The 24516-nt window shown below is 42.0% G+C and overlaps 1 protein-coding gene across 2 annotated transcripts in view; it reads left to right on the top strand.

The window, feature by feature from the left end:
- The window catches only part of GPLD1 (glycosylphosphatidylinositol specific phospholipase D1), a 76768-nt gene that overhangs the window by 17443 nt on the left and 34809 nt on the right, over window positions 1–24516 (top strand). Inside the window, exons 3-11 of one of the 2 annotated variants that reach the window (XM_016954990.4) lie at window positions 5919–5997; window positions 9626–9723; window positions 10667–10777; window positions 12210–12258; window positions 13247–13301; window positions 17922–18029; window positions 18257–18284; window positions 18377–18516; window positions 22389–22454. In XM_016954990.4, coding sequence (XP_016810479.3) covers window positions 5919–5997; window positions 9626–9723; window positions 10667–10777; window positions 12210–12258; window positions 13247–13301; window positions 17922–18029; window positions 18257–18284; window positions 18377–18516; window positions 22389–22454 — 734 coding nt within the window. The remainder of the gene's footprint in view (window positions 1–5918; window positions 5998–9625; window positions 9724–10666; window positions 10778–12209; window positions 12259–13246; window positions 13302–17921; window positions 18030–18256; window positions 18285–18376; window positions 18517–22388; window positions 22455–24516) is intronic. The other variant, XM_063812143.1, reaches the window with a different exon arrangement.

The following is a 24516-nucleotide window of genomic DNA, read 5'->3' as shown; positions in this document are numbered from 1 at the left end:
GGTTGGGGCTGCTGCCTTTTTTTCAGAGATGCCCTGCCCAGAGAGTGGTCTTGCCCTGTTACCCAGGCTGGAGTGCAGTGGCATGATCTCGGCTCACTGCAACCACCACCTCTTGGGTTCAAGCGATCCTCCCACCTCAGCCTCCTGAGTAGCTGGGACCACAGGTGCACACCACCACACCCAGCTAATTTTTTGTATTTTTGATAGAGACGGGGTTTCAGCATGTTGCCCAGGCTGTCTCGAACTCCTGAGCTCAAGTAATCTGCCCGTCTCAGCCTCCCAAAGTGCTGGGATTACAGATGTGAGCCAGAGCCACTGTGCCCGGCCTTTATTCATCTTCATTTTTGTCAATTTGGTAGGTGGAAAATGGCTTTTGTTTTAGCTTTAATTGGCATCTTATTTTTTTATTTTTTATTTTTGAGACAGGGTCGGGCTCTGTCACCCAGGCTAGAGTGCGGTGGCATGATCTCGACTCACTGTAACTTCCACCTCCCAGGTTCAAGCGATCCTTTCAACTCAGCCTGCCAAGTAGCTGGGACTACAGACACACACTACCACACCAGGCTAATTTTTGTATTTTTTGTGGAGACGGTGTTTCACCATGTTGTTCAGGCCAGCCTCAAACTCCTGAACTCAAGCAATCCTTCCACCTTGGCCTCCCAAAGTGCTAGGATTACAGGCATGAGCCACCATGCCTGACCTGGCATTTTAATTATTAACTTATTAATGAGTTTAAATATATTTTCAATATTGGCCATTTCTGTCATCCCCTCTGTGAACTGCCTGTCTTTTGCTAATTTTAGTGTTACAATATTTATCTTTATTCTGACGTGTAAGAATGGCTTATTTATATTAGCCCTTAATGTAGCAAATAATTCTCGTGGTTATTTTTCTTTTAAATTTATTTTTGATTTATTTTTATTTTTTTTTACCATGCAGAAATGTTAACTTTTTGAGCAGTTAAATGCATCAATTTTTCTGTTATGGTTTCTACTCGTAAATTATACTTAGAAAAATCATTCCCACTTCATGGTTGTATAGTTATTCACTTAAATTTTATCCTGTTAATTTTATGGCTTCATTTTTGACATTTAACCTTATAATTCATCTTGTATTTGTTTGGGTATAAAGCTTGACAGGGATCCAGTGACTTGTCATTGGTAATATTAATTTCAAGTCAGTGTCACCTAGGGCAGTAGTCCCCAAGTTTTTTGACGCCAGGGACTGGTTTTGTGGAAGACAATTTTCCTATGGATGGAGTTGGGGGTGGGGGTAGATGGTTTCAGAATGAAACTGTTTCACCTCAGATCATCAGGCATTAGATTCTCCTAAGGAGCGTGCAACCTAGATCCCTAGCATGTGCAGTTCCCAATACGATTCACATTTCTCTGAGAATCTAATGCCACTGCTGCTTGTGACAGGAGGTGGAGCTCGGGCAGTAATGCTTGCTTGTCCACTGCTCACCTCCCGCTGTGTGGCCCCATTCCTAACAGGTCACGGACTGCTACCAGTTCATGGCCTGGGGGTTGGGGACCCCTGATGTAGGGTAAACATGGATTTGCCCATGCAATGATGGTATACACATTGTTACGGGGTTGTGACATCACCCTTTGTTGACTACTCCATCCATTATTCATCTATTAGACATTAAGTTAAACGTATGCTTGGCCGGGCGTGGTGGCTCACTCCTGTAATCCCAGCACTTTGGGAGGCTGAGGCAGGCAGATCACGAGGTCAGGAGATCGAGACCATCCTGGCTAACATGGTGAAACCCCCCTCTCCTAAAAATACAAAAAATTAGCCAGGCGTGGGGGGTGGGCGCCTGTAGTCCCAGCTACTTGGGAGGCTGAGGCAGGAGAATGGTGTGAACCTGGGAGGCGGAGCTTGCAGTGAGCCAAGATCATGCCACTGCACTCCAACCTGGGCGACACAGTGAGATTCCGTCTCAAAAAAAAAAATAGTTATATGTATGCTTAACTCTGTTTCTGTAGTCTTTTTTTTTTTTTTTTTTTTTGAGATGGAGTCTCACTCTGTCACCCAGGCTGGAGTGCAGTGGTGTGATATCAGCTTACTGCAACTTCCATCTCCCAGGTTCAAGCGATTCTCCTGCCTCAGTCTCCTGGTAGCTGGGAATACAGGCGTGCACCACCATGCCCGGCTAATTTTTATATTTTCAGTAGAGTCACCGTTTCACCATGTTTCCCAGGCTGGTCTCAAACTCCTAACCTCAAGCGATCCACCCGCCGCAGCCTCCTAACATGCTGGGATAATAGGGGTGAGCCACTGCACCTGGCCTTTCTGTACTCTTTATTCTATTTCACTGGTCTGTTTCTTTTGGTTTCAGTATCATAGTACTTTTGTTTCTGTAGCTTAAAATATATATATTTTAAGACTGGAATGCAGTGGCGTGATCTCAGCTCACTGCAACCTCCACTTCCCAGGCTCAAACTATTCTTGTGACTCAACCTCCTGAGTAGCTGGGATTACAGGCAGGCACCACCATGCCCCACTAATTTTTGTATTTTCAGTAGAGTCGAAGTTTCACCGTGTTTCCTAGGCTGATCTTAAACTCCTGACCTCGAGTGATCCGCCCGCGTCAGCCTCCCAAAGTGCTGGGATAACAGGCATAAGCTGCTGCATGCAGCCTTTCTGTATTCTTTATTCTGTTTCATTGATCTGTTCCTTTTGGTTTCAGTATCATACTATTTTTGTTTTGTTTCTATAGCTTAAAAATATGTATTTTTCAAAAAATTAGCCGGGCGTGGTAGCGGGCGCCTGTAGTCCCAGCTACTCGGGAGGCTGAGGCAGGAGAATGGCGTGAACCCGGGAGGCGGAACTTGCAGTGAGCCGAGATCGCGCCACTGCACTCCAGCCTGGGCGACAGAGCGAGACTCCGTCTCAAAAAAAAAAAAAAAAAAAAAAAAAATATGTATTTTTTTTGAGATAGGGTCTCACTGTGTCACCCAGGCTGGAGTGCACTGGTGTGATCATGGCTCACTGCATCCTCAACCTCCTATACTCATTTGATCCTCCCACCTCAGCCTCCCAAGTAGCTGCACCACCATGTTTAGCTAATTTTTAAATTTTTTGTAGAAACAAAGTCTTGCCATGTCGCCCAGGCTGGTCTTGAACTCCTGGGCTGAAGAGATCTGCTGGCCTCATCCTCCCAAAGTGCTGGAATTACAGGTGTGCACCACCTTGCCCAGCCAAAAATATGTTTTTGGCAGATCACCTGAGGTCAGGAGTTCAAGACCAGCCTGGCCAACATGGCAAAACCTTGTCTCTACTAAAGAATACAAAAATTATCTGGGCGCAGTGGCTCATGTCTGTAAATCCAGTACTCTGGAAGGCCAAGGCAGGTGGATCACCTGAGGTCAGGAGTTTAAGACCAGCCTGGCCAACCTGGTGAAACCCTGTCTCTACTAAAAATACAAAAATTAGCTGGGCATGGTGACCGGCACCTGTAATCCCAGCTACTCAGGAGGCTGAGGCAGGAGAATCACTTGAACCCGGGAGGTAGAGGTTGCAGTGAGCCGAGATCATGCCATTGCACTCTAGCCTGGGTGACAGAGCGAGATTCTGTCTCAAAAAAAAAAAAGAAAAAAAATACAAAAATTAGCCAGGTGTGGTGGCCAGTGCCTGTAATCCCAGCTACTCAGAAGGCCGAGGCAGGAAGAATTGCTTGAACCTGGAAGGTAGAGGTTACAGTGAGCTGAGATCACGCCACTGCACTCCAGCCTGGTGACAGTGTGAGACTCCATCTCAAAAAAAAAAAAAATCCAAAAATACATTTTAATATCTGAAGGATACATCCTTCGTTAGTACTCCTCTTTTTTCCTCAGCAGTTTGCTCTTTGGCATAATTTTCAAAATTTACTTCAGATTATTTTATCACATTAAATAACATACCTACCTCACTGGGAGATGCAGATTCAACAAGTCTTAATACATATAAGGAGCTTAGAACAGTGACTGGTTAAGTAAATAGCCAGTAAAGTTAATTACTATTTTTAAGTGAAAAAAGTCCAACTCAAGCTATCTTTTGGAAAAAAGTGGACTTTATTGGTTCATGTAACTGATATCTGCAGTGTGGAACTGGGCCCAGAGCTCTAGATGGTTTCTATATCTCTCCACGTGGGGAATGCTGACAGCCTAGCACTCAGCGTCAGAGCTCAGCAGCCACAAGGGGAAGAGGGCATCTTCCCAGAGCTCTAGTGGAGAAGTCTCGGGGAAGGTGTGAACGGAACTAGCTTTGCTCAAAGGTCCATTTCTGAGCCAAACTCTGTGGTGAGGGTGGGCATGCTGGCCACAGCATTCTGGTCAGCCCCACCTGAGCGGTGTGGAATGGGCTCTCCTCGGGAGAGGGTGATTCTGCCTCTAGAAGGAGGAGAATGGGATACTGGTTAGAAAAACAAAACCAAAAACCAGATGATACTATCTTTCTTTGTGTTTTAATTTCTTGAAGTACTTCTTTGTTGCCCCTATATATGGTCCACATTATTAGTAAGTTCTTATTTAAAAAAAAAAAAAAAAAGGGCGGGATATTGCCAAACTTTTACTTTGCCCAGTGTGTCCATCAGAGTTCATTTGCAGATAATGGAAACCCCTCTGCTAGTTTAGGCAAGGAAAGGATTAATACCAGGAATTAGAGAATTCACTGCTTACAAACTGTGGGAACTGCAGGAGCAGGCTCTAGGCCAGGTGTCCAGAAAGGACTCCCAAAATAATGCACAGAACTGGCCTGTCAAGGAGCTGCTACTCCTGCCATTGACAGGCATTCACTGCCCCATTTGCTACAAATTCAACTGTCTCATACACGGTTTGTTAAATAAGAAGCCACCACCTCACCTATTGGTTCTGGGACTTCATCACCACCTCGGGCACCTGCCTTACTAACAATATGGTTGTCCTGTACTCTGCCCATAAACACGTGGGAAGCCAGAGCTGCAACACGAGGGGCTGTGCTACCTCTGCTGTGGAAAAACCAAATGCTTCCATGTTAGCCGAGGGCTCCGTGATGGAGGCTGGGCCACATCAGACTGTGAGCTGAGACAGCCTGGGAAATGTAGTCTGTGTTTTCTAGCCTATAGCATGCAGCTAGACATATCCCATAAGGGACTCGGAATGGAAGGAAGTGAGCCAGTTGACCAAGGAAGAACATTTAGAAGAAAATCGCTACCATCTACTTTCACATCATTTAAAAAGGGAAAGCACTTTTTTTAGTCCTCCCAAAACACAAAGGACGTCATCTTACACTAAAACACAGGTAGCAACTATAAACTGATATGCACATATGTGCGTGCTTGTTTGTGTGCATGCGTACGTGCGTTTGTGTGTCTGTTTTTCTCTTTTCACTGTGAATCATTGAAAATTTTATAAAAACCAGCTGTGGGCCAGGTATGGTGGCTCATGCCTGTAATCCCAGCACATTGGGAGGCTGAGGCAGGAGAATCGCTTGAACCTGGGAGGTTGCAGTGAGCTGAGATTGCGCCACTGCACTCCAGCCTGGGTGACAAGAGCAAAACTCCATCTCAAAACACAAACAAACAACAACAGCAACAAAAACAACAGCTCTGGGTCAGTAAAACAACCTTAAGGCCTCAGGGAAATCCTGCTTTACTGGATTGACAGAGAAAATGAAAGAAGATGAAATTTAAACAAGTGTTTTCTGCTGTTTCTAAATTAGCCTCTCTGTGTTTGGTAGGGAAGAATCTGAAGTTATATATTGTTGTGTTTTGTCTTGGATTATGTGTGAATTTTAATCATTTATTTACTTTATGCCTGCTTTCCTTCCTTTTTCCCTTTCATTCCATCTATACCCCCATATTTCTAGCATCTCATCACAGAAAATTGGTGGGGCCTATACTCCCCAGGCTGTTGACTCCTGCCCCTTAATCTCTGTATTTTCTTGCTCTGCAGCTGTTACTAGAACACCAGGATGCGTATCAGGCTGGAACCGTGTTTCCTGATTGTTTTTACCCTAGCATCTGCAAAGGAGGTAAGATGAAAGTTTGCAGACTGAATGAAGTCACTTTTACTTGGTTAATAGGAATAGCTATGACTTTAAAAATATATATATATGTGTGTACAATATATTTTTAATTGCACAGTATATTTTCCATTATTGTTGAGAACAATTTGTTTCCCAACAATATTGTTGGTTAATGACTTAGTTTATATAGTTGCATTTTCCATTTAGCTATAACTGACCTAGTTAAGCATAGAAATTCTGAAAACTATTTTTTGGTGAAAACCTAAGTGGCATGATAGAAGACATTTTGCAAGAGATCAAAAGGTCTGAGTTTGTGTTCCTTCTATATTAGCATGTGATCTTAAAAAAGTCGCTTATCCACAGAATCTCAATTTTCATGTCTTGGCAAAGACTGGATTGTCCTGCCTGCCCTGCCTAGACTGGATTGTCCTTGGCATTAATGCACAGTATTTTGTCAAGTGTTATGCAAATCTCAGATACTATTATTTGTAAGAGTTAAAGAAAGAGGAAAGAAACATGAAAAGCAGCTTAAGAGTCAAAGACAGATTTATTTTGGAGAAGTAAACCTGAGAGGGGCTTCTGGCCGATTTCGGTCAGGAACACCCTCTCTCTTACAGACTGAGAGTATTTATTGGTGAGAGAATTTGGAATGTTTCTGTGTGGGGGAGAAGTTTATGGTGGGATTGGAATGTCTCTAGTTGGAGGGGAGGTTATCTTGGGGTTGACATCTCTCTGGCTGGAGGGGAGGTTGTCTTGGGGCTTGAACGTCTCTGGTTGGGGAGGGGTTTGGAATGTTTCTGATTGGAGATGTTATCTGTGATTTATGGTTATGCTGACTGTACCCATTAGGCTGATGCCCTTTGGATTTAGGCAATTTTTGGTCAAGGTGAACTTAAAATGGCAGTTCTTGTCCAAGATGGCAATGCTTCTGCTCTGTCATTATCAGTAAACTTGTCTCATGAGTCGTATCAGTCAGAGCCCCAGCAGGACCCAGAAGTCACACTCAAACTGAGTAATTGGAGAGGAGCTTAGTAAGGGCACCATTTTCAAAGATATGGACAGGAGGCGAGGAATTGCAAAAGATAGTTCAAGGGAGGGAGAGATTACTGGAACCGTGGAGAGAGAGAGCTGCATGAAGAGGACCACTTGATGAGAGCTGGACCTTCAGCTAAGGGGCACAGCCAGCCCACTGTGACCCCACAGAAGGGGAGCTGGGAGAATATATACCCCAACTTCTGTGTCTTCTTTTTCTCTGATCTGTCAGTTCTCTTTATTGGCCAAACCCAACCCAATCAAAGCCAGAGGGCCACGAAGCCAGTTGAAGCAGGTGACCTCAGAGTCACCCTACAAGGTAGAGAAGGATGGGGAGTGGGTCTGGAAGGACAAATGGAGGCCCCCAGCATGCTGGGTACTTGTATAAACTGCTTCTGGGGTCTTGGGTCATCTGCTATTATCCCATTCCTTTAATTCAGTGATGTCTTTGGGACTGAAATGAACTATCTGGGGCTAATCACTCCTGCAGTTAGAATCCCAGACAGCTAGCTTTTGTATTTCTCATATTTATAAGGAGTTTTGTTCTGTTTCCCTCTTAGTCTGTTAACTATCATTTCTCAATCCTATTATTTTGCCTGCATGTTATAGTTCTCCTTTCTAACCTATTATTTCTAATTTAGCACTTCCCAAACTGTATTCATGGGAGCTCTACTGTCCCTTGATAGCTTCTACAAAAAAGAAGGAAGAAAGGATATTTTTGTCCATTCAATTTGAGCAACATTGCTTAATGTACGCCATTTTTAGAGACAGACAAAACCCACACTAATCAAGGTTCTGAGGAGAGTGGAAAAGGAATGTAAAGTATTTACCTAGCATTTTCCAGTTTTTTCTGCAGCAATAAATACTCTTGTGTGATGAAAAGATTGGGACTGGTATATGACTAGTTACAGGGAATTTGCATACAAATTCCACTTATTCCACTTAGGTTTTTATGCATTTTTCCACATTTTACCTTGTCTCATACACACCTAATTCAACTGTAATTTTCCTTTTCTTATTTGGTGATGATTCACTTTCATTGCATCTTTCCAAAGCACTTAGCTTTCTTAGATACTTAATTGCCAAAGAAAAAACACCTTTTTTTAAAATTTATTTTTACATTTTTTAGAGACAGGGTCTTGCTCTGTTGCCCAGGCTGGGGTGCAGTGGTGCAGTGGTGCAATCACAGCTCATTACTGCCTCAAACTCCTGGCCTCAAGCAACCCTCCTGCCTCAGCCTTCTGAATAGCTGAGACTATAGGTGTGTACCACCATACCTGGCTACTTTTTTATTTTATTTTTAAATTTTTGTAGAGACGTGGTCTTGCTATGTTGCCCAGGCTAGTCTCAAACTCCTGGCCTCAGGGGGTCCTCCCACTTCAGCCTCCCAAAGTGCTGGGATTATAGGCGTGCACTACTGCACCCAGCAAAACTCTTCATTTGTATTAGTTTACCTAATACTGAATTAGCCTTTATAATTACAGTAACAAGGACATCTGGTTTAAACAGGATTAGAAGTGGGTCTGATTGACCCTTTGTGAGCTATGGTATAGACAGGTAAGTTCAAGTCTCTGGGCAGTGGCTTGCCAGCTGTCAGCATCTAGTATGTCCTGGGGGACCTTCTGCTTCCAGTCTGTTGGATTTACAGAGGGATCAGAAAGCTTCAGTTAATCTGCCAATTTGTTTAAGTTGAAGTTGTTCAAAAGAGCTACTGCCATATTTAATTCTGGAGTTTTACTGTATTCTGGAGTTTTACTGTATTCTGGAGAACAAGAATTGTTTAAAGCTTTATCTCTAGGAAAACTGTGGGAGCAAATCAAATGTCTTGATTCTAACTCCTTTGAAAATCATTTTGAAAAAAAACCAATGATTTAAAACTGGTTCGGCAATTTTTACTTTAGGAACGGCATAGAAAAATTGAACTGAGGGATCTGAACTCTGCAGTTTTGCTTTTAGTTACCCTCGTAACATTTGGCACTCCATGAGGCATTGGTGGCTCTTGGAGGTTTAGCACAGAGGCCAGTTCTGTCTTTCCTACCCCTCTTGTGGGAATAAAGAGCTACATGGGACACGCACTGGCCCACTCAAACGACACTTGCATAAAATGCTCACTGGGGCCTGTGCCATTTTGCAATAATTATTATAAAATCAAATGCTTGAAAGCATATGAAATATCTGCTTTTATTTCTTGTACTCTTAAGGAGGCTGGCTGTGAGGGACAAGGAAGATGCTTTTTAAAACCCCAACAAATAAACAAAACCAAAGTACAACTTGTTTCCTTAGCTTTAGGGCACAGAGATGGAAACAACTCTAGCGTCTATTCTAACCAGGTAGCTGGACTTGCGATACCCTGAGCCAGTTTAGGCTCCGTCCCTCTTACTGTAGGGCTCTTTTTAGTCATCAGGCAGACAGTACCATGCGTATTCCAAAATCTCAGCTGGCTCTTCCGTTTTAGAGGCTTCTTTTGAAAGTCGACAGAAGAAACTGAGGGGCATGGAGGGAAGGAGAAGGGACACAGCAGCGCAGCGGGTGGTGTGGAAGATTTGATTGAGACTCTCCAACTTTTAAGAGAGAATCCAGAGCCCTGCTTTTGTTTTGTCAGGAAAATACCATGATGTGTCTGAGAGCACTCACTGGACTCCGTTTCTTAACGCAAGCGTTCATTATATCCGAGAGAACTATCCCCTTCCCTGGGAGAAGGTAGGCGTGGTCCTCTAATCCTTAAAATATTTAGCACCAAACCTGCCATGTACTGTGTTTGCACCCGCATTGACCCCATTTGTACCGCTCTGTAAGGGCTGCCCACCATTCCACCTTGAGTGTCATGCACATTGCTTGGACATAGTAGATGGCTAGCTAATACTTGAATTACTTATAAACACGGTTTGGGATATATCACTTCATCATTTTGCTCCAATGGTAATTAATCTGAAAGCACTTCCAACACATCATAAAACGTTTCCAAAAGTGCTTATGGTTTTGTGTGTGTGGTTTTTTTTGTTTCTGTTTTTGTGTTTTTCAGACAGAGTCTCGCTCTGTCACCCAGGCTGGAGTACAGTGGCGCGATCTTAGCTCACTGCAAGCTCCACCTCCTGGGTTCATGCCATTCCCCTGCCTCAGCCTCCCAAGTAACTGGGACTACAGGCGCCCACCGCCACGCCCGGCTAATTTTTGTTTTTGTTTTTTGTATTTTTAGTAGAGACGGGGTTTCACCATGTTAGCCAGGATGGTCTTGATCTCCTGACCTCGTGATCCACCTGCATAGGCCTCCCAAAGTGCTGGGATTACAGGCGTGAGCCACTGCGCCTGGCCTGTGTGTGTTTTTTTTTTTTTTTTGAGACAGAGTCTTGCTCTGTTGCCCAGGCTGGAGTGCAGTGGCGCAATTCAGCTCACTGCAACCTCCGCCTCCCAGGTTCAAGCAATTCTTGTGTCTCAGCCTCCTGAGTAGCTGGGATTATAGGCAAGAGCCACTGCACCCGGCCTCTTATGTGGTTTTTAATAACTAGAAACTGCAATATACTTGCCTGAAATTTTTTGTTAGGTCTCAGTAACATAAATGAATTTATATTTATTAAAACTTTTAATAGGATTGTTATTATAAAATCACCCAAACACACATGACTCTAATTTGCTTGTTTGGCAGGACACAGAGAAACTGGTAGCTTTCTTGTTTGGAATTACTTCTCACATGGCGGCAGATGTCAGCTGGCATAGTCTGGGCATTGAACAAGGATTCCTTAGGACCATGGGAGCTGTGAGTACATCCCTTTATGGGGAACGACTTTATGGGAGTGATACTGTCACACCTAAGATCAAAACCTGACCGTTTCAAAAGAAAGGAAAATGTTAGGTTATTCAGACTTCTGCCCAAAGCAGTGTTTGGTTAGAGGCCCATCTTTTCCAATTTGTTCCTTTTTTTTTTTTTTTTGAGATGGAGTCTCGCTCTGTTGCCAGGCTGGAATGCAGTGGTGCAAAGGCGCGATCTTGGCTCACTGCAACCTCCAACTCCCAGGTTCAAGTGATTCTCCTGCCTCAGCCTCCTGAGTAGCTGGGTTTACAGGCACGTGCCACCACGCTTAGCTAATTTTTATATTTTTAGTAGAGACGGGGGTCTCACCATGTTTGCCAGGGTGGTCTTGATCTCCTGACCTCGTGATCTGCCTGCCTTGGTCTCCCAAAGTGCTGGGATAACAGGCATAAGCCACCGCACCCGGCCCAATTCATTCCTTTTATTCTTCTTGCCAACTGGGTAGATTCCTCCACAAGAGCAGAGTGGCTAGTGTGTACTGGAAACAGTCATAGATATGATGTTTTGTTTTAGTCACAAAAATATTTGATTTTATGCTTTATTCGAGCTGTATATCTTAAGAAGGATATGAATACCTGCCACTTGGTTCTATTTAAAAGTAATACTTCTACTTTATTGGACTTTTTCTCTTTCTTTTTAACTTTCTATATGAAAATGCCATGTCCTCAAACTGAAAATTGTGATCTTACCTGATGACTTAGCCTCTGGAAGGCCCCCTGGTCCTTAATTTATGTTAATTACATTCTGTTAGAAGTTTCAACTTCAACTCAGAGATTTTTATATATATCCTATAAGACAGAGTTGTCTGTAGTAGCTTTATTACCAGACATATGTATCCAACTCAGCTGCGCATATGTGTGTGTGTGTGTGTGTGTGTGTGGTTTTTTTGTTGTTGTTTTTTTGTTTGTTTGTTTTTTAGATGGAGTTTCACTCTTGTTGCCCAGGTTGGAGTGCAGTGGTGCAATCTCGGCTCACTGCAACCTCGCCTCCCGGGTGCAAGTGATTCTCCTGCCTCAGCCTCCCAAGTAGCTGGGATTACCAGAACCCGCCACCATGCCCGGCCAATTTTTTATATTTTTAGTAGAGATGGGGTTTCACTATGTTGGCCAGGCTGGACTCGAACTCCTGACCTCAGGTTATCCACCCGCCTCAACCTCCCAAAGTGTTGGGATTACAGGCGTGAGCTACCGTGCCCTGCCTTTTTATTATTATTATTTTTTTACTAATAAAATGTTAGTGTGAAAATTGAGTCTCTCTATTATGCATCCTCAGCAGTTCATTGAGTTAGCTGTCATCTCCCACCACTTGCTTGACTGTGGAAGTAAGAGTTGGGGCTACAATTTGTAATACACACCAGATGGTTCTCTTTCTTTCTTAGATTGATTTTCACGGCTCCTATTCAGAGGCTCATTCGGCTGGTGATTTTGGTACTGTTTATTTACATTTGCTAAATTTTCTCGTGGTATAGTTCACTTATAATGACATCACTACTGTGCTTTAAATATGTGTGTCTTTGATATTTTGCTGGTTGCATGTATTTTCTATTTAATGTTGCAGTTCATTTAGAGTAGAGATGTACCTCATTTAACATAGAGATGTATTTCTAAAAACTTGTGTCTATATGTATTTTTTTGTTAAAAAATTCTACACTTTGTTGTTGACATGTCATAATTTTAGAAAAACTTTACTTATACATTGGGTTAAAATTCATTAGCTAGTGTCTCCTACTTTCCTAATACTTTAGCTTTAAACTAGTAAACTCCACCTTTTGCCTGTAGTAGTAAATTACTTTTAAATATTTAAACTAGGTGGTGAATGGTGTTTATTAAACCCTTATGGTCGATATTTCCTTAAAGTAAAACAAAAAACACCTTTGGTTATATGGCCAGTTCTTTCTTAATTTATATGTTTCACTAACTAAGATTTTTATAAGATAATTTTTTCTTTAAAAAAAAAAAAAAAGGCGGCCTGGCGTGGTGGCTCACACCTGTAATCCCAGCACTTTGGCAGACCAAGGCAGGTGGATCACCTGAGGTCAGGAGTTCAAGACCAGCCTGGCCAACATGGTGAACCCCACCTCTACTAAAAATACAAAAATTAGCTGGGTGTGGTGGCGCATGCCTGTAATCCCAGCTACGAGGGAGGCTGAGGCAGGAGAATTGCTTGAACCCAGGAGGCGGAGGTTTCAGTGAGCCGAGATCACGCCATTGCACTCCAGCCTGGGCAATAAGAGCAAAACTCCGTCTAAAAAAAAAAAAAAAAAAAAAAAAAAGGCATGCCTTTACCTAAAACAATGAACAAAAACATGTAATAATGTGAAAAACTAATAATCTGACTTGTCAGACCTCATGTTGAAAGATGCATGCTATGTTTGTCACTAATCCACCGAATGTCAATATTTTTCTCATACCCTAGGAGGAGATGTGTTGAGCCAGTTTGAATTTAATTTTAATTACCTTGCACGACGCTGGTAAGAGCAATGTACATCTAAATATGTGGTATCTAAGTGGCATTTAGAGCCTTGACTTTTTTTCTTAGAAAATATAACTGACAATATAATTAGAAGTCTTCTGCACTGGTAAATTTTGAAAAGTAAAATTGCATATTAGCATAGTCTAGATTCTTTGAGAAATTGAATTCCACTCAATTTTGAATGGAGTGGAGTTGCTGAGTCATAGTTTACTTTTTCAAAATGATCATCTTAACTTATGCTCCCATTAGCTTTGTATAATCATTCTGCTTCTTCTGCATTCTCCAATACTTGGTATTGTCCAACTGTTAAAATTTCCAGCCTGTTTGTGTGTAATGGTATCTCATTGAGGTTGCAGTTTGAATTTCCCAGATTGCTAATGAGGTCACACTTTTCTTCTATTTTATGGATCGTTTGTGTTTGATTTTAAGTGAAAACTTTTTCCAGTTTTCAGTCTATTTTTCTGTTGGGTTGTTTATCCTTTTTATTTATTTGTGAGTATTTATATATTCTGGCTTCTACTGTCTTGTCAGTTTGTCACTTAGTTATTACAAATGTCTTTCACAGTTTGTGGTATGTCCTTTCACTTATTTTATTGTGTATCTTGACAAACAGGATTTGTTAATATTCATGTAGTTGAATAGATCAGTTTTTCCTTTGTAATCTGTACTTCTGATGTCTTATTTAAGAAATCCGTTCTTAGCTAGGTGTGGTGGCACAGCATCTGTAGTCCCAGCTACTCGGGAGGCTGAGGTGGGAGGATCACTTGAGCACAGGAGTTTGAGGCTTCAGTGAGCTATGATCGCGCCTCTGCACTACAGCCTGGGCAACAGAGTGAGACCCTGTCTCTTAAATAAAAAGAAAGAAAACCTTTCTACCTTGAGGGCAAATGGTTATTCTCTTACATAGACTTCTAAAGCTTTTATAGTTTTATATCTTAGCTTTATGTCTTTGATTTAACTGGAGTTAATGTTTTGTATGTTCTGAGATGTAAATCTAACTTTATTTTTTCCTCTGGAGATAATGGATTGTCCCAGAATGATTTATCAATAGTCTCCCCTTTCCTTGCTGATGTACAATACCTTCTCTGTTTTGGTTTTCTTTTTCTTTCTTTTTTTTTGAGCCAGTCTAACTCTGTGGCTCGGGCTGGAGTGCAGTGATGTGTGATCTTGGGTCACTGCAAACTCCAACTTCCAGGCCCAAATGATCCTCCCACCTCAGCCTCCACCTGGCTAATTTTTTAATGTTTTGTAAGAGATGAGGTCTTGCCATGTTGCCCAGGCTGGTCTCGAACTCCTGGGCTCAAGTGATCCGCCCACCTTGGCCTCCCAAGTGTTGGGATTATAGGTGTGAGCCACTGCACCCCCTTTGGGTTATAAATTAAAATGTTATGTATATGTATGGGTCAGTTTCTGGGCTTTCTGATATGTCCTTTTGGTCCCTGAACAATACTGATTATTTTAATTGCTGTAGCTTTATAATAAGTCTTGGGCTCTGTTAGGGCAGATCTTATAACTAGTCCTTCTTTTTCTTCAAAAGTACCTTGCCTATTCTTTGCCTTTGTTCTTTCAAATAAGATTTAGGCTCAAGTTGTCATGTTGCAAGAAAAACTTTGCTGGAATTTTGATTAAGTGTTTATTGAATCTAGAAATGAATTGGAAAATTAACAATTTTGAAATATTGAGGCCAGGCACGGTGGCTCATGCCTGTAATCCCAGCACTTTGGGAGAGTGAGGCAGGTGAATCACCTGAGGTCAGGAGTTCGAGATCAGCCTGGCCAACATGGTTAAACCCTGTCTCTACTAAAAATACAAAAATTAGCCTGGTACGATGGCACGTGCCTGTAATCCCAGCAACTTGGGAGGCTGAGGCAGGAGAATCACTTGAACCTGGGAGGCGGAGGTTTCAGTGAGCTGAGCTCATGCCATTGCACTTCAGCCTGAGAGACAAGAGCAAAACTCTGTCTCAAAAAAGAAAAAAAGAAAAAAAAATTTACCATTCAAATAAAAAGATTTGTAAGTTATAAGTAAGATAACATCACTATTTATTTCTTTACTTTTTATCAGGTTTATCTGATTATTAAGAGAGAAATTAGTTTCAAAAATCTCCCACATGAGGGTAGATTTTTCAATTTCTTGTAGTTCTGCCAAAGTTTGCTTTGCTATATAGATTTTGAAGATATATTGTTAGGTACATTCAATTTCAAAAGGATATCTTGTGAATTGAGCTTTTTATCGTGAGGCAAAATCCCTCTTTATCTCTAATAATAGTTGCTGCGTTAAAGTCTCCTTTATCAGATGTGACTGGAGTTATACTGGTCATGTTTGGTGATATTCCATGGTGCTAGAATAAGTAGGCTCAAGTTAAGAACTGCCGAGATCATGCCACTGCGCTCCAGCTTGGGCGACAGGGTGAGACTCCAACTCCATCTCAAAAAAACAAACAAAACAAACCGTCCAGGTTCCAAACCTAACGTGTAGGGTGTGGCACACGTTCTCAGGGCAAAAGCTGGTTGTCCCATTTGCTTACCTCCCAGGGTTTTTTTGTTTCTAGTTGTTTTTGGCCTTTGAAAAATTTCTGCTGTCCTGCTAGCTTGGTGATTCATTTAAAAAAATATTTTTTGTTATTTTGTCTGACCTTTTAAGCTATTTTTATTGGGAATGCCATTCCAGTGCTCTTATAAAATAAAAAATGAGTCTCTCAATTGTTTCTTTCTTTTACCTACTAAAAGAAACCTACTAAAGTTAGATTTTATTGGTTGCGATTTTTTATCTTGTTTATTCTGAGGATTTTTACATTAAAAGATGACTGAGTATAAATCTGGTTTTTAAATGCTGCTCTTTGCAACGGAAATAACTAATATTTGTGAACCAAAAGCCTGATTTAGAATTCTTTTCATTGCTTTATACTGTAAACCAAGAAGTATCTGAGACAAGTCTCAATCAATTTAGGAAGTTTGTTTTGCCAAGATTAAGGACACACCCATGATACAGCCTCAGGAGGTCCGGATGACAACATGTGCCCAAGGCTGTTGGGGCACATCTTGGTTATCTGTACATTTTAGGGAGACTTGGGACATCAATCAATAAATGCGAAATGGCTATTGGCCAGTTAGCTCAGTTGTGGTGCTAATGACACCAGGGTCGCGGGTTCAGTCCCCTTACAGGTCAGTTGTTTTGGCCAGGCATGGTGGCGCACGCCTGTAGTCTCAGCTGCTTGGGAGGCTGAGGCAGGAGAATTGCTTGAACTTGGAAGGCGGAGGTTGCGGTGAACCGAGATCGCACCACTGCACTCCAGCCTGGGTGACAGAGTGAGACTCCATCTCAAAAAAAAATAAAAATAAAAAAATAAGTAAAATGTCCATTGGTTCAGTCCAGAAAGACAGGACAACTCGAAGCGAGGAGGAGGCTTCCAGGTCATAGGTAGATACGAGACATCCTTCCGAATTTCCAATTAGCCTTTCACTGAATATGCAATTTACAGTAATAGTGTCACTTATGCTGTAATCTGGTTTAGTGAAACAATTAGGCAAAGGAAGCAATCAGATATACATTTGTCTCAGGTGAGCAGAGGGATGATATTTGAGTTCTATCTGTCCTTTGCCCACATGAATTTCCTTGTGGGCAAATTGTGAGGGAGGTATGTAGCTTTTAAGCTTTGTAGCAATCTCACTTAGAAATAGATTGGGAGGGCCGGGTGTGGTGGCTCACGCCTGTAATCCGAGCACTTTGGGAGGCCGAGGCAGGTGGATCACCTGAGGTTGGGAGTTCGAGACCAGCCTGACCAACATGGAGAAACCCCATGTCTACCAAAAATATAAAATTAGCTGGGCGTGGTGGCACACGCCTGTAATCCCAGCTACTCGGGAGGCTGAGGCAGGAGAATTGCTTGAACCCGGGAGGCGGAGGTTGCGGTGAACGGAGATTGCACCATTGCACTCCAGCCTGGGCAACAAGAGTGAAGCTCCGTCTCCAAAAGAAAACCAAAAAACAGAAAACAAAAACAACCACACAGAAACCACACAGAAATAGACTGGGAGGCAGGTTTGCCCTACACGGTTCCCAGCTTGACTTTTCCCTTTAGTTTAGTGATTTTGGGGTTCTGAGATTTATTTTCCTTTACAATACTTTTATACTTTGGTATACTTTTTTGTATACTTTATATACTCTGAAATTAAGATGTCAGGGTGAGGAGACATTTTTATAATAGTGTTTTTAAAATAATTCTTTTCAATTCAACTTGAAACAATGAAAATACTTTAAATTACTTCTTGAACTCTGAATTCACAAAATTAACCACTCTTTTTGTACGTTATAGTTAGTTTCCAATCTGAGTATACCTACATAAATATTTGATTAAGTTACCAGTTGTTTGCTCTGCATCATTGGGCCAATTATTTAACTTTTCTGTGCCTTAATCATTTCTTCTTATGTAAAACGGGAATATGATAGTACTAACCACCTGAGGTCATTGCTAGGATTAAATAACTAGTGCATGTAAAGACTTTTACATAGTGCCTGGCACAAAATAATCACGGAATAACTGGTAGCTGCTGCTGCTGCTGTTACTATTTTCAGCTTCAGAATCAAAACAACTCTTACTTTATTCTGCATTTTTCAGGTATGTGCCAGTCAAAGATCTACTGGGAATTTATGAAAAACTGTATGGTCGAAAAGTCATCACTGAAAATGTAATCGTTGATTGTTCACATATCCAGTTCTTAGAAATGTAAGCGTAACTCAGAGGACAATTTGCAACTGATTTTGTTGTGACTTCCTTTGCACAGTTTTTATGTTTTTGTTTCCTGAGACTGGATTTTGGATTTATGGATTCTGCTTATTCAAAGGCAGTTGCATGACGGTGGAAAAGGGTGGATGGAACTTTTTCTTCATTATTTGCTTCATTTCTCTGTTACAAACTGCAACTCACAGCCAAAATTATTGTTTATTTTGCAGGTATGGTGAGATGCTAGCTGTTTCCAAGGTAAAGGCGTCATTCTTCCAAATCTTAAAGGATTATAAAGATACCAGGAATAGTACCATATTCATTTTATTTTTTCTTTCTCTCTGCCATAGTTATATCCCACTTACTCTACAAAGTCCCCGTTTTTGGTGGAACAATTCCAAGAGTATTTTCTTGGAGGACTGGATGATATGGCATTTTGGTCCACTAATATTTACCATCTAACAAGCTTCATGTTGGAGAATGGGACCAGGTGAATTCATATTGCATTTCTATTACCAATCACTCCCTGCCTTTTTACCCCATTCCCCAACATAACTCTCAGGTTTTTCAACTGATCACATAAAAACAAAACAAAACAATCTCATGAAGTGCTTTTCTAACCTATTCAAAGAGGGAAAGAATGGAAACTCGGTGATCTTATAAACTCGACTGGTTCCCATCCAGTTGGCTTGGTTGATGCTGCTCGTGTTTTAGAAATAGAGAGACAGTTATTGCAATATTTGGGGTCTGTGAGAAATGGCTCAGCCAGGCAGGAATCAGCCTCCACAGGTGGTGCTCCATTTGTTTCTTTCTTTTTATTTTGAGACAGAGTCTTGCTCTGTTGCTCAGGCTGGAGTACAGTGGCACGATCTCGGCTTCACTGCAACCTCTGCCTCCTGGGTTCAAGGGAGTCTCGTGCCTCAGCCTCCCAATCAGCTGGGACTACAGGTGTGCACCACCATTCCTGGCTAATTTTTTTGTATTTTTAGTAGAGATGGGGTTTCGCCATATTGGCCAGGCTGGCCTGAAACTCCTGGCCTCAAGTGATCCACCTGCCTTGGTCTCCCAAAGTGCTGGGATCACAGGCATGAGCCACTGCACCCAGCCTCCATCTGTTTCTTTTGGGAAAACCCATGCTGGGGGCTGGAGTGCCAGGTCTCCACAGGTCCCAGAGTGGCTGTGTTCTTGCTGTGGTGACACACCTCTCCACCCTGACTACACTCTCAGGGTTTGAGGGTGTCAAAGGATGCCTCACCTAATACTAAAAAAACAGAAGCAAATAGAGTTATAGCTACATGCCCCAACACACACTCCAACGTAAAATGAGAAATAAATGCATTTGTAAAACATTCTGTTGAAATTTGACATCTAGCCCAGATGGGACAGCTGCTGAACCTCCAGTTTCTTTTCTTCTCCTAAGCATGCTCAGGACAAGAATTAATCAGAAACTCAGCTGAAATATAGATAAGGTAGACTGTGATTGTCCCCACTTCTAGCTGTAGTAGATCATTAGACTCTGACAGAGTCTTACACTACCCCTAGATCAGAGGGAGCCAAGGCTCTTCTGATAACCCATTTCTTTCTTTTTCTTTTTTTTTTTAAGAGCACATATGTTTTTGTTTTTTGTTTTTGAGATGGGGTCTTGTTCTGTCACCCAGGCTGGAGTGCAGTGGCATCATCTCAGCTCACTACAACCTCCACCTGCTGGGCTCAAGTGATTCTTGTGCCTCAGCCTCGAGTACCTGGGACCACAGGCTCACACCACCGCACCAGGCTAATTGTTTGTATTTTTGGTAAAGACGGGGTTTTACCATGTTGCCCAGGCTGGTCTCCACCTCCTGAGATCCAAGTGATCCACCCGCCTCAGACTCCCAAAGTGCTGGGATAACAGGCATGAGCCACCATGCGTGGCCGGAAAACCCATTTCTTTTTTTTTCTTTTCTTTCCTTTTTTTTTTGAGACAGAGTCTTGCTCTGTTGCCCAGGCTAGAGTGCAGTGGTGCGATCTCGGCTCACTGCAACCTCCACCTCCTGGGTTCAAGCAGTTCTCCTGCCTCAGCTTCCCGAGTAGTTATGACTACAGGTACTCACCACTACACCTGGCTAATTTTTGTATTTTTTGTAGAGACAGAGTTTTGCCATGTTGGTTGGCCAGGCTGGTCTCGATCTCCTGACCTCAAGTGATCCACCCACCTCTGTCTCCCAAAGTGCTGAGATTACAGGCGTGAGCCACCACGCCTGGCCCAGAGAACCCATTTCTGATCATGCTGTTGGACATGCAGCCTCTCCCCACTACTGACCTGAACTGGGTTGAGATGTGGGTGTGGCTAGGAAGCACAGGGCAGCCCCCGAATCGGGGAAAGGGCAGAGCGGGAAGCTTAGGCTGTAACACCAGCAGTGGGAAAGATGGTTCTCTGGGCGGGACCTGTGCCTGGGAGACTGTTCCAGGTCAGGATCATAGCAGAGTTGGCTGTTTATAAGTTGGAATGGCCTACAGAATGTAGATCCAGAATATTATACTGGGTGATGTTCCTTTACCCTTATAAGCATTTGCTAGTACCCAAACAGTGTTAACCATAATTATATATTGTGTTGATTTGAAACAAAATTCCCTTTGATGACAAATTCGACCTTAGCTTGGTACATAATAAACTTGTTTTTAACACTCAGTGAGTAACAATTTGGCAGGGTTAGCAATCTCATATGGATGCCACTTTTAATAGTGAAATAAACCTCAACTAAAATCCCCAAGCTCTCCCGTGGACGTGGGTTTTTAGGTGCATACTGCCGTGGTTGTACAGAATTTAAGAGATCTGCCACTCACTACTGAGTTATCTGGAACAAGTTGCTAAACCTTCCAAAATCTTATTTCCTCACCTATAAAATTGGGACAGCAATACTATTTTTACCATAGGATTTTTGTGAGGAGTAAATTAGATCAGTCATGTAAAGGGTTTAGCATAGAGTAAGCACTTACTAAGTATTGGTTACTATTATTATTAGAAGGAAGCAAAGTTTGTATTGGAAGGACTCATAACATATGGGCATGTTTGAGTGATTGACCTGCACTTACTTGTTTTATATAATCCAAACTGGAAAACATTTTTTGGTGTTCATTTTTGGTTTGGTTCTCCAAAAAGCTAAGGAAAGATGTATAGCTGGACCTTATTCTTTCGTTAGGAAAAGATAATTGAGAAAGAACATATTTCTTGTCTCTTGATCGCTGTCCCAATTTACCAAGGTATAAAATTCCATGAGTTGATTGCTTCTTTGCATACATATACAAAGAAAGATTCATCAGAATTTATGAAAATGTATGGGAAATTCAGAGAAGTCTCCAAAAAGAGACAACACAAAAAAATTCATAACAGAAAGGAAAACATAAATATGTTCATAGTAACAGGCATTTCCCAGCTTACTAAGACAGGTTATCTTCCAAAGCTCACTTATGTTATTTGGTATATTTTCCTTAAAAAAGCAATGAAGTAGTGGTAGTTACATTGCCGAGAACTCTACTCACCTCAAACTCTATTTGAAAGTATAGTGCTAATGCTGTAAGGCTGCCTTTTGTGTCCTGTGGTGGAGAAGAAAAGGTCCAAAGAGAGAACCTTTTCCTCAGCTCAAACCTGGCCAGAGAAATGTTTTGGTAGGAAAAGTTTGCCTTCAGCTTTTTCCCACCTCCTTTTTGGAATTCCTTTTTCAGCAACTAATTTTCTTCACCCCTACACTCCACATTACTTTTGTATTACCCCAGCCTCCCTCAGTGACCTCCATACAAATCTTAAGATAGTCTTCATTCCAGAATACTCTTCTTATATTAATACCTGCTTCCTCAGTGCTTCTGTTCAGTGTTGGGGGAAAGCCTCTATTGGGAAGAGTTTATCTCTTACGTTCTCAGAGGCTTTTTCACTTGTAAAAGGGGATCCTTCATTAGCTATTTAATTATTGAAATTATGGAATTTTTTTTAAAGAAATGAAATTGAGAAATTCAGACACATATAGGCATAAATGTGTATAATTGGGCAGAAGGTGACATAATTGGTAACCAGTTTTGATAACACTCTCAAATTCTGAGACGTTTCGTGTTAGCATGGAACAGCTCAGCAGGTGGAGCGGGGAGGGAAGAGGAAGGCTGAGTCTGGGGTGACTGGCAGCATGAGCCTTCCTGGATTACCATGATAGTGACAACCGTCAGCCTACCCACCCTCTCTGGGAGAACATGGGCTCTTAATTGGTCCTGTATGGCTAGGTAATGAGCACTTTAAGCCTTTGGGAGATGATTGAAGCGCACTACCGATTCTCGGTAAAATTCATGCTTGTGAAGAAGTAGACAAATGCCTAACTCATTTGACTGTTTCCTCAGTGACTGCAACCTGCCTGAGAACCCTCTGTTCATTGCATGTGGCGGCCAGCAAAACCACACCCAGGAGTAAGTGGATTCCAAAATTGTTCATAGAAAAAGTACATCTCACCTGGAGGAGATGCCCTATAGAGGTTGAGAACACGGGATCTGTTGAGAGACAGCTGTAGGTTCAAATTCCAGATTTGTCACTTGCAGCTGTGTGATTTTTGAGCAAGCTGCTTGATTTTTGGAGCTATAGCTTCCTCCTTTTGCAAAATGGAAAAAGCACATCAACACTTTCAGAATTATGGTGTGGATGACATGCAGTGGTGGATGTAAAGCAATTAGCACATGTTGGGTTGCTCATTAAATGGTAGTTAGTAGCTGGGCACAGTGGTTCATACGTGTAATCCTAGCACTCTGGGAGGCTGAGGCAGGAGGATCCCTTAAGTCCAGGAGTTCAGGACCAGCCTCAGCAACACAGTGAGACCCCTATATCTACAAAAAATGAACAAAATTAGCCAGGTATGGTGGTGTGTGCCTGTAGTCCCAGCTACTTGGGAGGCTGAGGCGGGAGGATTGCTTGAGCCTAGGAGTTCGAGGCTGCAGTGAGCTGAGATCAGGCCAGTACACTCCAGTCTAGGCAACAGAGTGAGATCCTGTCTCAGAGAAAGAAGAAATGTAGTTAGTATTATTGTAACTATCAATATTATTGTCTTACTCATAAACTTCACCCAGATTTTACATGAAAATTTATTTATTGATGAGACAGTATCGGGAGAAGCCCTCAGTGTTAAGGGCCAGAGGCCTGGTTTGTATTTTAAGAAATGATATTTTCTGCTGGAGTCAGGTACCAACCAACAGTCATTTATGCATTCATTTAATAAGTTATTAATATTACAAATATGTGTATATTTATTAATAGAACAAAATAACACAAATAATAAAATATCATTTATTAATCAGTAGGTGCCAGGAACTGGTTCAGGCACTAGAGATATCATTGTGAACAAGACAGAAACAGTTCCTGCTCTCAGGTATATGGCCTGGCAGGTAGATGGGCACTAAACAAGTAATTGTGGACATTGTTAAGTGTTAGGAAGAAAAAATGCAAGGTGCTCTGGGGATTTGCAAGCGTCCTGGCTTGGGCACAGGAGGGTTCTCCTTGAAGAAATGATGACTTAACAGATATTTAAGTGTCAGGAATTAAAAATGCAGGGTGCTCTGGGGATTTGCAACAGAGCATCCTGGCCCTGGGCACAAAAGAGCTCTCCTTGAAGAAGTGATGGCTTAACCGAGATATTTAAGGATGATCAAGAGTGAGATACTCAAAAATAGAGTATTGCAATGATAAAGGTACTGAGAGGAATGATCTTAGCACTTTGGAAGAATGAAAATTACACAGAAAGTGTTCAGTGAAGTCCTTATTGTTGTATTTGAATACAACAATATTCAACTTTTTTTTTTCTTTTTTTTTTTATTCCTAGCAAACCATTCCTTCAGCATACTTTGTTGTTGTTTAATCACATTGAGCACCTTTTGATTAGGCTTGCAATCTTTCTTGGGGTTGCCAGAACCCTGACACTAGTTGGTGTCATGCCCAGGGCCCCGTCACTTACGGCTGTTGTCCACTCCCTACTTCAGTCATTTCTGAAGCCTCTCTGGCTCCCTGAGTCATCTGCTTTTTGGCTGGTTGACATCTTTGAATGTGAAAATGTATTTTTATTGTATAATTAATTTTAGCATGTCTTTGAAGATAAATCAGTATGCTGGCCGGGCGTGATGGCTCACGCCTGTAATTCCAGCACTTTGGGAGACCGAGGCAGGTGGATCACCTGAGCTCAGGAGTTCGAGCCCAGCCTGGCCAACATAGTGAAACTCCATCTCTACTAAAAATACAAAAAAATTAGCTGGGTGTGGTGGTGCATGCCTGTAGTTCCAGGCTACTCAGGAGGCTGAGACAGGAGAATTGCTTGAACCCAGGAGGCGAAGGTTGCAATGAGCCGAGATCGTGCCACTGCACTCCAGCCTAGGTGACAGAGCAAGACTCCGTCTCAAAAAAAAAAAAAAAAAAAAAATCAGTATGCTTGCATACCAGTTTCCCCACCAGCTGATACCTGTTGCTAAATTTTTTCATAATCTGGAAAGA

Source organism: Pan troglodytes, chromosome 5 (genome assembly GCF_028858775.2).
Source record: "Pan troglodytes isolate AG18354 chromosome 5, NHGRI_mPanTro3-v2.0_pri, whole genome shotgun sequence".
Taxonomy (NCBI): domain Eukaryota; kingdom Metazoa; phylum Chordata; class Mammalia; order Primates; family Hominidae; genus Pan; species Pan troglodytes.
The sequence above is the reverse complement of the archived record's forward strand: the minus strand, read 5'-3'. Positions and strand labels throughout refer to the sequence as shown.